The sequence below is a fragment of the Chionomys nivalis genome, chromosome 8, assembly GCF_950005125.1.
Source record: "Chionomys nivalis chromosome 8, mChiNiv1.1, whole genome shotgun sequence".
NCBI lineage: Eukaryota > Metazoa > Chordata > Mammalia > Rodentia > Cricetidae > Chionomys > Chionomys nivalis.
The window spans coordinates 37,247,957-37,264,101 of record NC_080093.1 but is presented as its reverse complement, the minus strand read 5'-3'; the positions used below and the strand labels follow the sequence as shown (position 1 = coordinate 37,264,101).

General features: G+C 40.2%; 1 protein-coding gene across 1 annotated transcript in view; it reads right to left on the bottom strand.

Annotated features, from left to right (window-relative positions):
- The window catches only part of Tmc1 (transmembrane channel like 1), a 117,463-nt gene that overhangs the window by 64,714 nt on the left and 36,604 nt on the right, over window positions 1-16,145 (bottom strand). The window contains exons 5-7 of the mRNA XM_057777616.1: window positions 13,834-13,924; window positions 12,059-12,140; window positions 2,103-2,209 (exon numbers count right to left, since the gene is read on the bottom strand). Coding sequence (XP_057633599.1) covers window positions 2,103-2,209; window positions 12,059-12,140; window positions 13,834-13,924 — 280 coding nt within the window. The remainder of the gene's footprint in view (window positions 1-2,102; window positions 2,210-12,058; window positions 12,141-13,833; window positions 13,925-16,145) is intronic.

Sequence of the window (16,145 nt, the reverse complement as noted above, 5' to 3'; positions counted from 1 at the left end):
GAATAAGGCAAGTTCACAGAAAAGCACCGTAAAGCATCATTCATCCCCAACAGGTGCCCAAGCAAAAGCTACTTCAGATGTGAAACGAACTTTCCCTCTCTTTGAGTGAGTTAGTAAGTGCAGGTTAAAACCTGGGTTCAGAGGCTGACCGGACAAATGCTAGGAATTAATCCCTCATGGTTCCTTTTGTACAAAGGGCATGATCTTGCACTACAGTACTTTGGCTTCTTCCGCTTCCTAAACTGAACAGAAGAAGTGCTTTCTCCACACAGGGCTTTACTCCAAAGTTGAGAGGCACAGAGAACAAACAGAATCGAGTTGTTGGGCTTGTAGAGAGACATGTAAGTCTGGGACAAAAGACCACATGCCTCAGAACAATGCTAGGTGGGGCTGCTGGGTAAAGGCAGCTATGAAATATGACCATGTGGTTGGAACATGCTTAGTTCTGGTCTCTGGTGTTTCTGCACAGTTAACACACAGGGAGCTCGTCATATTTTGTTCCTATTCAGAAGTTAAAAATCATCTTCCAGGAAACAAGATGTCCTTTAGCATCTCGCATACATGGACATTCACACACACACACACACACACACACACACACACACACACACACACACACAGAAGTATCCAAAGGCGGGATGTATTCCCAGCTCACTCCATCAGTGTGCACACTGTGCTTTACATATTCTTGTAGAGTTCAAAGAATTAAGCACAGCATTTCATTCCCTCTGTGTAGAGCTGGCCCAGCATGTGAAGAAAAGACTCCAGGCTCTACCTGCCTCTGAAGCCAAGGAAAGTAGCAGCAGGCAGAGACGGAGTGCAGAGTTTCGGGTTTCCTTAGAGAGAGGAGCAAAAATAAAGCATGGCTTCATCTGAGATGGGTGAGATACGCACATTTGGCTCCACTGCCTGAAACTTTTAACTTGGATAAGAATCTATTCCCACTGTCTCCTGAGCCAAGCAGACTTCGTAGCCCCATAATTGTCATGGGAATTATAAAACTAGCTGACTAAAATGAAAATCTGGATGATAAAAGAAACATGGGTCCTAGACGCAGGCCAATTTACCAAAAATACTAAATAACTTAGCTATCATTAATAAGTTATGTAAAACCTAATCTAGGTGTTTGAGGCTATTTCATATACGGGTCAAAAATCTACAATCTCCTCATGATCTTGCGAGGCTCCATATACAGAATGTGAAAGGACTTTGCTCTGTGGGAAGCCAGCATCTCTTTAGGGCTGTAAGATAATATTATTCTGCTCCGAGGAGCCTTGTTACAAATGTTGGAGAACTCAGCGACTTTAAACAGGGTGGATATAATGCCATTCAAACACCCTGTATTGACTATTGACAATGTTGTGTTGAACAAATTGGTTTTAAAATACTGGTAGCAGAACAGGCTCTGTGCAGGGTAAACAAATTAGCACCCAGTTTTGGCAGGATAAGCACCCCAAGACACCTGAGTGGCTTCATGCAGTGGTGCCAGCAAGCACCCTGGTGGTTTGGCCTCAACTTAGTCCTCCCACATCAGCTCTGGGTTTTGTCTCTCCTTCAGCCTAGGCCCTCTGTTTTCCTGATTTTGATCTTAAAACACTCCATGGTCGCTGACCCCCATCAACTTTGTGCATGAGACAAATGGAGCTTTATTGTCAGAGAATCCCGCTGCTGTTGTGCTCCTCCAGTTTACAAAGCTAGGCCTCTCAGTTGTGTGAAGAAGAACTTGGAAAGCAAATTTTGAAAAAGTAAATACAGCTCAGTAGGCATCCCACTGACCAATAGTGCTTAACACTGAACCACAAACCAATGTGATTTTGATTAAACCATGATTTTCCCCACCTAAAGTGCATACTTAGACATAAACACAGCTTGTTATAAATAACTCTATGAGGGTCACATGCTCTTGGAGCAAGGATTAAGACCTTTTGCTATGGGTATTATTTTTAAGGTAAGCCTGTTAATCCTATCCGTTATGAAATGACCATAGCTAGTCTGTCATGTTACTCTAAAAGGAGCGGGGAGGTTTGGGGGTAGGACAGAAGGAAAGCACTCACCTAAAACTATTTTTCAGTATCTCTTACAAGTAGGAAGTCACAGCTTACCTCTGGTAACATGATGAGGCTGAATGTCAGGATGAAGAGAACCATGTTAACGCCATACATCCACCTCAGGAACAAAAAGTATGAGGCCACCGATGAGCCAAACTGACCTATTACAAAGAAAGTGCAAAGATTGGAAGAAAGTCAAAACAATGACAACAAAGCAGTAGCTTTATCTTAGTGGCCCTCCAAAGTAAAACTAGTCAGAAATAGAGAGATGATTCCACAATGAAGAGCTCTCACTACGCTGCTCCACCAGATGAGGAATTCAGCTCCCAGCACCCACATCAAACAACTCAAAATTGCCTGTTACACCAGCTCCAGGGAATCAGACATCCTCTTCTGGCTAACCAACAACCTGCGCACATCTGCATACACATCCCCAACACACATACACACACACGAAATAAAATTTAAAAACTGGAAGTACATCTGCTAACTGACATGCATTGAACCATTTCATATAGGCAATTTTTCCACTCTTTTCTCTTGGAAAGAACATTTCAAAGGCATGGCAGAACTCCATAGCTTTACAGTAAAAGCAAAGTGCAGCCTACACCTTCAGGGTCCATTTAAGGAAGGGTTTCCCTTAGGTTAGAAGCTACAAGTACCACACATAATGTGTGCATTAGTCCTTGAGTTCAGCAAGGAGACACGTGGACACAGTAGCTCTAGTTCCATGACTCCTGCTAGGGACAATCACAGTGATTACAGTGCTCTTTTTCTAGGACTCATGATAAGCACACCCTTCTCCAAAAACGTTGACTGTACCCTCCTGGGTGGGTCTAAGACCATCTGGTGCTGTTTCTCATCACTACTGGCATGCTACAGAGATGGTACAGATGCTGTAAATCACATCATGCATCTTAAGTGCATTCTGGCAGAGCTTTTCCTCAAGACAGAGCCCAGTATCACAGGTGCTGTAGCTGCTCTGAGAGTGAAGTTTCAGAGAGGAACAGGAACAGCAAATATACTATATGTATCCAAACATGTATGAGAATTACATAGAGGGTGTGTGAATAAGAATTGGAGCCAGACAGGTCCTACAAGGGAGAGTATTGAGAGGAGTTGCTTTAGATCAGTTTTATGCAAAAAGGTGTTAGAGAAGACGATACTGGAGCAGGCATCAGAGGCAGCAATACGCCAAGATGCAAAATCCTGAGACAGGCAGGAGCTTTGGGCAGTCAAATAAAACTAAAGCCTGTGTAACTGGAATTTAAAAAAAGAGAGAAACGGTGGAAGATGCAATTGAAGGGAGGCCAATCCATGCTGGGTAGGGTGCCCTAACCCAACAGTAGTATTGTTGTAGAATAACACTCTTGTACACTGTAAAGACCTGTTGCTTGAATTAGTTTAATAAAACACTGATTGGCCAGTGGCCAGGCATAGGTGGGGTGACCAGACTACGAGAATTCTGGGAAGAGGAAAGGCAGAGAGTCAATCTTCAGCCAAATGCAGAGGAAGCAAGATGAGACTGCCTTACTGAGAAAAGGTACCGAGTCATGTGGCTGAACATAGACAAGAATTATGGGTTGATTTAAGTTGTAAGAGCTAGCTAATAAACAGGTGTTCTGTAGTGGGAGTGGATGTGAGACCAGCATGCCTCTTCACAATCCCATGTGAGCTTTGGGTCCAGTAGAGAGCAATGGGTGAGACTCTGTCAACTCACACCTGCCCTAGGGGAGAGCAGAGGTCTGTCTGATTCTCGCTGACTGAGAAGAACGTAAACGCATAAGCAGAAAACATTTTCTTAAAGCTGATATCAGTGAAATAAGAATAAGAATTCCAGGCTGGAGAGAAGGCTCACAGTATCTAGATTCTTGTTCCCCGAGACTTATTGATTACCCCTTTCAGTCATCCTCAGAGAATCTGCACACAGCCACAGCAACCCCACATCAGTACCGTTGATCCTTCTGATTGAGCAGAGTCCCCATAGAGAACCATTGCTCTTCTTTAGCCCTGTTGCTTTGAACTTCCCCATTAGAAAAGACTCCCAACAGGTAAGGGGAGGCCCCAAAAGAGCAATCGCAGCCTCTGCTTGCTAAGGAGAGGTCAATGTCACATCCATAATAGCACTCATTCAGACACTTAGTCTTTTTGCCAGTTACCAGTTCGTTTGTTCCAACAGCACAGGAGCAGGCTTTTGTTGTTTTGGTTTCTTTGTTTTGTGTCTTTGCTTTTGTTTTTTGTTTCTTTGGTTTTGGTGGGGTTTTTTTTGGGGGGGGGCAGTTAGAAACTTGAAAAGTGGTAAGTCACTACATGGGTGTTTAGGAAGGAATCTATTTCGATGTCCAAGAATATGTGTTCATGTTTATAAGAGAACTAGGACTCACGGCTCCTTGTAAGGGTCATCTGGGACCTGACCTGCCAAGATACTGCGACCATGTACACTGGCCTGCCTGCACAGCCAGGGACATCTGATCACAGACCTGGCTCCCAGTGATTTCATATCATTGCACAGCTCTTATCTCTGTTCTCTGGTAACAACTACCTGAGGGCTGCTCAGTCAGCCTCACTAACAGTGTTTTAGTGAAGCAACCCTCATTTACTGGAAGAGAACAAGAACCTGCCTGCAGACAGCTGTGTAAGGATTTCTGTACAAACACATGAGGGACCCCCGATGTAGACACCTGAGCAGAGTATGAGTATGGAGTCTCCCTTTCTCCCTCATCCTTCCCCTTTCCCTCCTTCCCTTTTCTTTTCCCTCTTCCATCTGTCCTTTCTTCTGTCCTTCCTTCCTCCCTAACCTGCTTGTTTTTATTAAGCTTTTCTTAGTTGCTTGCCATCGTGGCCCTCAGACAGTTCTCATACACAACCACAAACAAGCTCCTTGATAACAGATTTTAACTGCTTAAATACAGAAAGCAAAAAGCATAGTTGAGAAGTCATCCCTCCCTCCAATACACATAGCTACATTATGGATGAAACATACTTCTAAGACAAAAGCATCCAAACTAAAATTTGGTTCTTCTAAAGCAGTTTCATAACTCTTATTTAAAGGTGAATTTGTTTATTTGTTTTTGTCTTTCGAGACAGGGTTTCTCTGTGTAGCATTGGAAGGTGATTTCTTTACGAAATCCAAAGTATAAAGAAAATGAACTTCACTAAAACTGACTTTATCAGAACTAGCATGAGTTTAGAAAAGACTTCAGACACAGTCAGAGGACTGAGGGATCCAGAAGGCCATGTTCCATTCATATTCAACCTACAGTGGGAGAAATTAACTAACAGGACAGAGATACTACAGCTGGTACAGGGGACAATTGGTGACATCCAAGCACCAGGAGACCTTTTCCTATCTCAATACAAAAAGGGGGAAACAATCATATCTCTCTCTCTCTCTCCATATATATATATATATATATATATATATATATATATATATATATATATATTTCTAGATGTTGTGTAATACTGGAGGTTGCTGGCATTTGCTAAAGAGAAAACTCTTACTTATGCTGTATAGCTGAAAGAATGTAAGTGAAAAATAGTCATGTCCATCAGGATAACGATGACAATGATGACCCTAGCTTGCATCCCTCAGTGGTCAGCCAATCAGAACTTTACCAACATCCACTTCAGCTGCTACTAGATGCTGATGGTGTTAAGTTCTATTAGTTAATTTCACAAAAATTGAAACAGGGACACTGAGAGAAGCAAAGTTGATTAAATATAACTGGAATGTAATGAATCGGTGCTTTGGTTCCCTATTTGATCTCAGTGTGCTAGCCTGTTTGTTTAGTCAACTAGTCCATAGGATTTGGAGATGCGGGTGATTAGTAACAAGCCTCGCTTCTAAGGCAGTCCTCATCTGTAATTCTTTGCCTCCAATCTAGATCTCTCTTAATCATGATGTGATGGCTCCTCAAATAGAACTATAGTTAAATTATTAATATGTAAAATAATTATGGAATGAACGTGTGTATCTGAAAGAATATCTATAAATAATTTCTGAAGCTAAGGCTATTCAAATTCACAATTTGGTCTGCACCCATAAATAGCTAATTCTTTTAATATTTTTAACACAACTGATAAATGCTGCTTTCATAGTACATTATAAATGTGTCAAAATTCTTTCATGTGTTTCAAAGTGAAAATTAAGTGCATGCATATTCTTGTCATGAATTTTCTTGTGTTTCTTTTAAATTAAAGATTAAGGCTTTACCTCTCCCTCTGGTTATTTATTATTAAAGAATGTAATTTGTAGTCTATCACCACATAGAATTTTTTCTTGAACAGATGAGTAATAAGACACACACACACACATACACCCATACATACAAACACAAACACACATGTTTCTAAATGAGAAAGGCCAAATAAATGACTGGTTTTATGAGTACAATGTAAATAAAATCATTCAACTCTTATATGATGCAATGTTTTTTCAAATGAGTCTAGGGGAATAAAATTAAGTGACATGCTTACTTTGTTTCTCCTGGTGTTCATGGACCAGCAGGATAGTATGACGTTTAGACTCTGTGCTTCGGATTGCCTATTTGAAGTTATTTCTAGTCTGAGAAACAAAGCTACCATGGCATATTTTTGATACTGTAGTCAATCCAAACTCTGTAAAATCCAGGTCATGACCCCAGGGTCACACAACTGAAGTGTAGCCATGAATAACTTATCAGCAATAAAAGGCTTATGAGTACACAGTGATCAAAATTTTACTCAAAATCAAACTCGCAATGATCCCGCAGAGCCTCTGGCAATGCTGGCCTGTGTTGCACAGTATGACTTTATAGCAGCCTTGGTTCTGAGCACATGTTGGCGCTTGGCACCACGAATGCCATCATGCCAACGATGCCAATGAGCATTGCCTGAGATGCCTTCTTTGGATCTGAGAAGCAGTGAGACAGAAAGCTTCTGGTTTTAGAGAAACAAAGTCATTTAGTTATATAAAGCAAAGACTTTCCACGTTCTCCTTCCATCACTGCCCAGCATGTAAATTAGTATATATTTATATTGAATTCTGTTGGAATACTCGATGTTAAAAGTTTCTATTTCAATTACTAACTAGAACTGCATAAAAAATTATTGAATGAATTTTGGCTCAGGATTAGGACAGAATTTCTGACAAATTTTTAAATGGCCCTAAATATACTTCTGCCATTATGTACTGCATGTTTATACAGAGCAGCATTTTCAGTGTTGATGATCTCTGTCCTGCAATATCAATTATTCAGCTGAGATTAGATTATGTAAATATATGCACATCCATCTTGGTAATATAAAGTTTGTTTTTACCTTTTATATCTAAAAGCATATCTGTACAAAGCAATATTTTAAAACAATGTCTTAAGCCAGGTGTGGTGATGCACACCTTTAATCCCAGCACTCAGGAGGTGGAGGCAGGCAGATCTCTGAGTTTGAGGCTACCCTGCGGGCCTACAGAGCTAGTTCCAAGACAGTCAGGGCTACACAGAAAAACCCTGTCTCAAAAACCCAAAACAGAATTTTTTTCCTTGCGATTTATTTTCAGTAACTTTTGATTTGTATAATTATTTTATATGTACCAGAGACATTGACACAAACAGAAAACGTTTAGCAAGCCCTGCTCTAATCTACTATTGAATAAAAGTAGACTTTGATTCTGAAAGTTATAATCTCCATTTGAAAGATATTCATTTTTTTAAAAAAATTCATAGCTTTAATAGTAATGTCAGCCAGCATCTTAGCGGGTATAGATAATATCTGATTTGGTTTCTTCAGCAATGCCAGTAACAGTGAGCCTGCAGTCATAAGCACTGACTTCCTTAAAAGGCTGTCCTGTAAAACTTTACTGTATTTCCCCAGAATATAGACTATCCCTGCATACTCTGAGGCTATAATTATGAGATCAGTTCTTTAAATTAGAAAAACTGGAGAATCACCAGGGGAGTATCTGGCCCATGCTAATCAAGCCATCCAGGCTTCCCTGGAATCAAGATGGTAATGACATGAAGTTCAGACTCTGACTTGAGTTTTTCCTTGATTTTGCCATTTGCTGGCCAAGCTTTGCAGACACTCAGTGGAGGCTGGTCACTTGGAACTCCATTACAGCCTCATTTTATTGTATCCTCTCCTCTCAACCACCCACAATATATAACACATGCTGAACTAAGTCAGGAAAGGCAGTTTAGCCTGTCTTTGTCAGTATCAATGGTGCTTTAAAAGATACCTAGCACACACTGGACTTTCCCTGAGCATTTTTGAAATCATTAATAAAAGCCAAGATCTCTTTGAAAATAACTATATATATATATATGGTTATAATACTCAAAGCAATAAAAATAATGTGTCTGGAGTTTCTGTATAATTAAACTGCCATTCCTTTCAAAGAAAGGCATTAATGTTGTTTTTCTAATGAAACGTATTTTATAAATTGGGAACATAATTAGTCGAGTTTATTCTAAATATGAGAAGATGATTAGATAGGGAGATAGTAACAATCTGTTTTCTATTTAAATTTTGCAAAAATTTTTCCTCAAAAGAATAAATGATTTTACATGCCACTACACATCTAAAACTCAATGTGAGTTTACATCATGTGTTGTTTGATTGGACATGACCATGTATAACAACTAGCCAAACCTGAAGAAGTTATAGGAAGCCATGGATATAGCAATAAAGGACCAGAGATGCAAAGGACCATCCAGAGTGTACAAATGGCAGAGAACTGGTTCCATGTCACATTGCTTTTTCTTTTCCATTCACTTCAGCTTCAAAGACGATCTTAGAAATACATTTTTTCTGGCCTAGCAGAGTAATTTCTATAAGATGGTTAGTCCACTCAACAGCTCAGAAAATACAGTCCTTCATATTTCATAAATTCTGCCTCAGACCATAATCTGAAAGGAGGTGGTGTGCTTGTGACCATGATTAACACACTGGAATATTACAGAACAGACATGTGTAATGAAAATAACTTCCTCAGAGTAGACATGTGAAAAATGAAAACAAATTCCCAAATACAATAAATGTCAGTGGATTCTGCTGCACTCCTCCCCCACTGACCTGGCAGAGGTGTGAGTCAGGCATGAAAAGAAAGAAGCATCTAAAATCTTGCTCAACGCGAAACCTGGCAGACTTTCTCTTGCAGCTCTGCTACAGCTGCATTCAACACAGATATACTATAGGGGAAGGAAATGTGACCCACAGGCACACAGAAGGTCAGGTGAAGGGACATTGGTAGAGTGTCGGGCCCATGGTGACATTGGGTAAGTCATAGTTAAGATGGTGGCTGATAGGAGGCTGATCCTATACAGCTGATGGAAAGGCTCAGTCCCCGTGAATAAACACGGCACCACACAAACATCAGCTTGTGCACGGAAAGGGAAGTAGTCACACTTAGTTAACCGACCCACTTAACTGCTTCAAATTTCCTAAAGGAAGAAGGGACACAGCTGAGAGAACTATGAGTAGCTCTTGTCATGTGTATGACACTCCTGACAGCTGGTGATGTACATGTGTGTGTGTGCGTGTAAATAATTCATACATATTTCATTCCTATATACAATTTTAATCAATAAAGTAATCCCACCTTTTCAATAAAACACACATTAGCATGGCTTTGCTATGGAAATAGGCTGGAACCTACATGCTCCAGTGTGTTTTCAAAAGAAACACTCTATTGCTGCACGTTTTCTTCCCATCTATACCAATACCAAGTTTCTTAGAACACATCTCACAGCTGATCAAGAATTGCAGTAAAGCCCAGAGGATTTAAATGACTTGCTGAAAGGTACACAGCCAATCTTGGGCAGAATAAGAACTAACCTCACCTCAAGGTTTTTCTTTAAATGTGTTTCTAATGCTCAAATTATATTAAACTTTTATCTTGTGTGTGCTCATGTCATGATGCACATATAGGAGTCAAGTGACAGCTTATGAAACTTTTTCCCTCCTCGTTGTGAGTCCCGAGGATTGGACTCAGGTCATCAGCTCAGTGAAACTTACCCTCTCAGCCATCTTGCTGGCCCTTGATCAGGACCTTAATGCTCCACATGTTGTGTACTTAGGGGCTACATTAGATATTTCAGCTGTGCCGCTGAACCCTAAGGATTCTATAATATTTCCCTTTTTCCTCATGTTCATGAAATTCCTTCAATTAATATCTAGTGTGATATGAACCTTTGGAAAATACACCTGTAATTTTATTCAATGCATGTTTGGTGAATACTAAGTGGGCTTCTGGTATGATCAAAAATACTTGCTTTCATATCTATTAAGAAAAATAAGCATAAATTAGAGTGAGAATATAATTAAAAGATTCACTTTAAAAGGTAGCATTTTGAATAAGGAGAAGAGCTGAACAGAAATCTGGCAAGAAAGTACACTATGAAGACTGTGTGGAGAGACGTGAAAATCAGGAGTTGATGTATTTTAATTCACTGTCATTAACAACTGTCAGTTGATGAGGGACTAAGAACTGAGAGACAGCCACTTCCAAACCTGCCCAATCATGTCAGGGAAATGGCATCAGCTCTTTTATCTTTCTGTGGAGTCTCTATATCAATTATACAATGTCATATTTAGCCATCAGGACAGCCAGGTTCAGATCTGAACAGGCATTGGTGAAAGTCAGATGCTTACCATAACCCTAGGAACCACACCTGCCAAAACTGTGATTTCCCCCCCCCCAAAATTCATTTTTCTCTATGTAGAGTATTTTTACTGATGCACTGATTTTTTATAATATTTAAATTTTAATTGTTCTAGTCTATGCAAACACGGCATATTAAACAATCCTTTGCCTTTCTGTACTTACTGAGCATTGCACAGAAAATAAAGGTCCATTATGAACATCAAGGTAGCAATTTTTTTGTGTTTAGTCTTCTTTATGTGATGTGGGATCCCCCTCTGTATGCTGTGAATACCATTGGTTAGTAAAGAACTGCTTTGAGCCTAAAGCAGAGCAGGGCGGAAAGAGTTAGGTGGGGAAGACTAAAGTGAATGCTGGGAGAAAGAAGGGCATGTAGAAAGAAGCCATGCAGCCCAGCCAGAGTCAGATGAAACTTAACCCAGTAAGCCACTGCCGAGTGACGACACACAGATTACTAGAAATTGGTTAAGATGTAAGAGTTAGTCAATAAGAAGCCAGAGCTAATGGGCCAAGCAGTGTTTTAAATAATATAGTTTCTGTGTGATTATTTCGGGTCTGAGCTGCCTCCCAGTCGGGAAACAAACTAGCGGCCTCCTTGCAACATTTATAAGATTGACTGTGATCTATTAAGACTCCTCTTTAAAATTGTTGCTTGATTATTGTCTAAGGTTCCCAACAGTATATATTTGTAACATATTATCCACTGCCTTCCCAATATGGGGTAGAGTGACTGTAAAAATACTTCCTTTCCTGCCTAAGAGACAAGTGCTTCTGCCCAGAATAAAACAAGGAAGATAGTCTCCAGTGCTGTCCTTGATAAGTGCTGGTACAAAGTGCACAGGTCGGGTCTGGAATGTCCCCACGTACTATATTGTCAGCTGTGGGATTCCTGGGAGGTAGTGGCATCTTTAGAAGGTGGGGGCCCAGAGTAAGGAAGTTAAGTCACTGAGAACACAGTTCCAAAAAGGATACAGGACCAAGGCCCCACCTTGTCTCTCACTCACAGCCCCCCTGTCTTGAAGTGATCAGGCTGGGGCTACCACACAACCCCAAGATTACATGGCGAACCACCACCGTCGGGCCCAGCGCTACAGGGCCAGGTGACTATGTACAGAAAGCTGAACCCTTGAGCCGAAATAAACATCCTGTCCCTTTGCATTCACTACATCAGGTGTCTCATCTCAGCAGCCAGCCGACTAACACAGAGCTTCACAATGACAGAGTCGAGGTCTGCTCAGTTTGTTGCGTTGGCAGTTTGGTTGGTTTTCAATTTCCCCAAGAGTCCACAAACAGGGAAAGGTCTGTGAAAAGCTCACGAGATTTTATTCTCGGGGAGCTTTCCTGCATCTCATTACAGCTGGGGAACACTTACTTTCAATTGCCTTGATTTTGTTTTCCCACGGGACACAAGCGGCTTTGAAGTTTTCAAAGTCACGGAGGAATTTCGCCCATTTCTGAAAACAAAGCCAAAGACGGTAAGGTAGTCTCCTGTGTTTCTAGATGTTTCTTCCCCCATTCCCCAGATCACAAGAGTGGCTTCAAGGGAGCTCTAGCGCCAACTAGTGCTCTTTAGTAGAAAGGAAAAACAACAGGATCCACTTCCTTCCCTATTTCTAGCCATGCTTACATAACTTAACAAAAACATATTATCAAACATGCTTACAATCCCTGGGAGACTGACACACAAGGATAGCAAGTCAAGGACAGCCTGAGCAATAGTCACACACCAGGTCTAAAGCAAACAGAGTATACCAACCAATCAGAAAGATCTGCTCATTCTTTCAGACAGCAGCAGAATAGAAATCACAATATTAGGGTGATTGATATAAATTCTGTGTTTAATATTGAGTGCACGAGGAACCAATGGAATATTTTTCTAGAAAGATCTCTAGTCTCCTTAAGCAGACTGTGTGAACACAGGCCAATTTGATTCACAATTATCACATACACGAGACTCTTCATTTTGATCAAAGAGAATAGTCAACTGAATAGAGAGGGCATCACAGAATATAACAAATTCATTTTCCAAAAGGTCTGCCTTCTACTTTGTAGTGTTGGGTGAGCTATGGTCAAGAGGACTAAAGAGGAATGGCAATGAGGCAGATAACCTTCCATATGTGTTCATTATGGTTGGACTTTGTGAGAGATAAGTAGACACAACCGCCCAACCCTGAAGTTCAAATGATTTTTCAAAAGTAGGAAGGGCCCAAATGCCGATCAGCAGTGGAATATGTGAATATGTAAATTGTGACATCTTCATACAATGCATAATGTATTACTTTTAAACATGAACTGTCAACCCCCAGCAACAGAATTGTATCTCGTGACCCCAATTGTGCAACAAAGAAGGCACAAACAAAGCTGTCACACACAGTATGACTGAATGCGTATAAAAGATAAAGAGCAAGTAAAGTTAGCTATTTGTGTGCATTGAAATGAAAACGAAGATCTTCACACTGCCCTTGCAAAGCTCTCTTTCTCTACTGAATACACTTAGCTACAGTTTTTACAGCATAAAGTCTATGGACCTACTTCACTGTAAGAAATGGAACTTGATAGAGAGATTTGGTATTGTGTGTGGCCCACAGCAAGTGCATTTAAAAGTAAGCCTCTTGCCTATATTTCTCCCAAATCTGGATTTTTATGAATCTATCATTTTTGTTATCTTCTTTGTGGTGTCTAGTTGAGGTTCCTGATAGCAAAAGAAAAGGGGTTGAGGAAAGGTTGTTTAAGGCAGTTTACTTAGAAACATTTAGGGAAAAAAGCCTTGAAAAGAGACCCTGTAACCTTTAGAAAATGAAAATAAAATGGGTGTCCAGTCTTTTACATCTGGAAGTGGTAAAATCAAGTTAGTCCCTTGGCATAAATCAGCATTTGCAACTATTTGATGTTTTTAGTATATCTTAGAGGATAATCTTAAATCCCACCAAAAATTTTAATACAACACCATATACCATATGAGTCTTTTCTGTATGTATGCATGTATAGAGTTAAGATTGCTTTCGGCCCCTCAGAACAGAAACAATGTTTTCTCTCTCTCTCTCTCTCTCTCTCTCTCTCTCTCTCTCTCTCTCTCTCTCTCTCTCTCTCTCTCTCTCCTGCAGGGGCACTGTGACACTGACCAGACTGAATCATGAAAATGCTTACCTTGGCCATCATCATCTTAAATGCAAACCACTTCTTCCCTTTTCCTTTTCCAAGAGCCCCTTCATTTTCACTCACAAATTTCTTTGCTTCCCTGGGAAAAGAAAGGAAGAGGTGGGCAAATGTGTTGAGATACAAGTAGGAGACATTTAATCTGGTTAGGTGGTCTATCTTCTTTCTTCTACACTCTCCATGCCCTCAACAACTGAACCAAAGCTGGATTTTATAACCTAGATATTTTTATTTTTTTAACACAAGTGTTGGGTCCATGGAATACATTTCGTTATTCCCCCTGTTCTGGGTTTGCACCCCTCCTCCTGTACACCCCCCTTTGTACACCTAGGCGGTGTCACTTCTGCATTTGTGTCAAGTATGCATTCATGATTTTAGGCACCTTTGTAAAAATGTATTACCCAGAGACATGTAATGCATTTTTTTTTTAAATCTAGCCAGGAAGAGTAAGATATTTTTAGTCTCACTTATTAATCACCTGGAGTCATTGAAAAGTGGGGTGTTTGTGTACAATGTCAAGATAGGGAATCTTCCTTCTCATTCCCAGCACCTATAAAATTAAACCTGAAGTTTATGTCAGGTTCTGCCAACCAAAATTTTTATTTTGAAATTTTTTCCCCTTTCTTTATTTTTTAAAAGGAGGAAAAAGAAAATAACAGAGAGTTGAGGACAAACTGACCTGGTATTTAATTTCATGACAGTAGTTATGGCTCAGAAAACAAAAGTCACACTCCAAAACAGATAGGGTTGAAGAAGAGGAGGGAAAAAAAGAATCTGAGTTTCAAATTCAGACAGGGATGTAAATTAAAGTTTAACATGACTCCCAAATAGTAAAACATGTTCAGTACTCACATAAGTGTCCATTAAAGAGTGTACTAAATTATCAAAAATGTATAATGGGAACATGTTAAATACATGTGTTTTTTATTGTTGTTAGATAGTGAATGCTTGCTCCTTCCCACACCACCCTGTTGTTATAATTCCAGTATGTCAGAACATGGAGTGGCCACTTCGGGAGCACAGCCCTGCACTGATGAAAAAGTCTGGGTTCTAAAAGAGACACATTTTGTGTTTGTCCAAATGTCATAAAGTGAACATGTAGAAACTCATATGCTGACAATGCTGCCAAGCAGTGTCATTCTATGGGACACCATGGTATCTGAGGACATCAACGGAACTGTCACACAGCGAATGCCTAACTAGACTGTGAAGGGAGAACCCGTAGATGGTAAAAGGGATTGCTATCTAACCATCAGAATTAGCTAATGTCTGGCCAGCATGTGAGGATGGGAGAGGTTAATAAGAACAGAACCAGTTGGCTATCTGCAACTGGAATGGTGTTAGCACCCTGACTATGGATACCCAGCCAATAGAACAGTGAGAAATAAATGTTTGCTGTTTTTGCTACCCAATCTAATTTGTTCTATTACCCCTACCTGGCTAACTTTTTCATTTTGTTGTTGTCTGTTCAATAAAAAGAACTTTAAAATTTGAGGTGGCTCCAGCTTCTCTTTTCTGAGGGACCAGCATGAGAAGGACAATTCAAACAGTATAGGATCTTCCTTAGTATCCATGCTAAGCATAGAATCTCATAATACACGGTGATCAAAACTACCAAATGCCAGCTACCTAATTTGAGACAGGAAGAGACCTTCCTTATAAACATGTGGGCAAGTGCCCACCTACAGTCTGGCACACAAACACAAGCACCATGGCAAAGTCTCTTTGGTCAACAAACAACACCCAACACCTGCTGAATCTGAAGAGCAGGACACCCTACCACCCTATGGTTTTGATCTTGACAATGAAAGGTACTCAATAAAATGATATGAAGCTGGCTGCAAAATTATATTTAATGGTTTCATTCTCCACGCTCACAAATATTAAGGACATTTAGTCCCATGTCTTAGATTGTGACCTTCATAATTATTCTTCTCTGAAATTTAACTGGTGATGTCCTAGAAATAGAGAAAAATTGGGGGCCAGCTTTATCAAACACTCTGGCATGTCTTCTGGATTGGGAAGGTTGTTTGAAAAATTATTTCTAAAGTATTTGAGACTTCTTATAATGTTTAATAAAACAGTGTAAAATACTATAAACTGAGCTTTCGTGACTTATTTTCAGGCCCATGCAACAAAGAAAGAGTCATGTTTAAGCACCATTTGTTATATAAATTTTCAGACTAGAATGAGGGCAGTAGCTGGCACACACTGTGTAAAATGCTGAACCAAAGGCTGTAAAATGCAGATGAGCTTCCTTCAGTCCTAAGCAGCCTCTGTGATTTGACTCTGCAGCCCTGTAC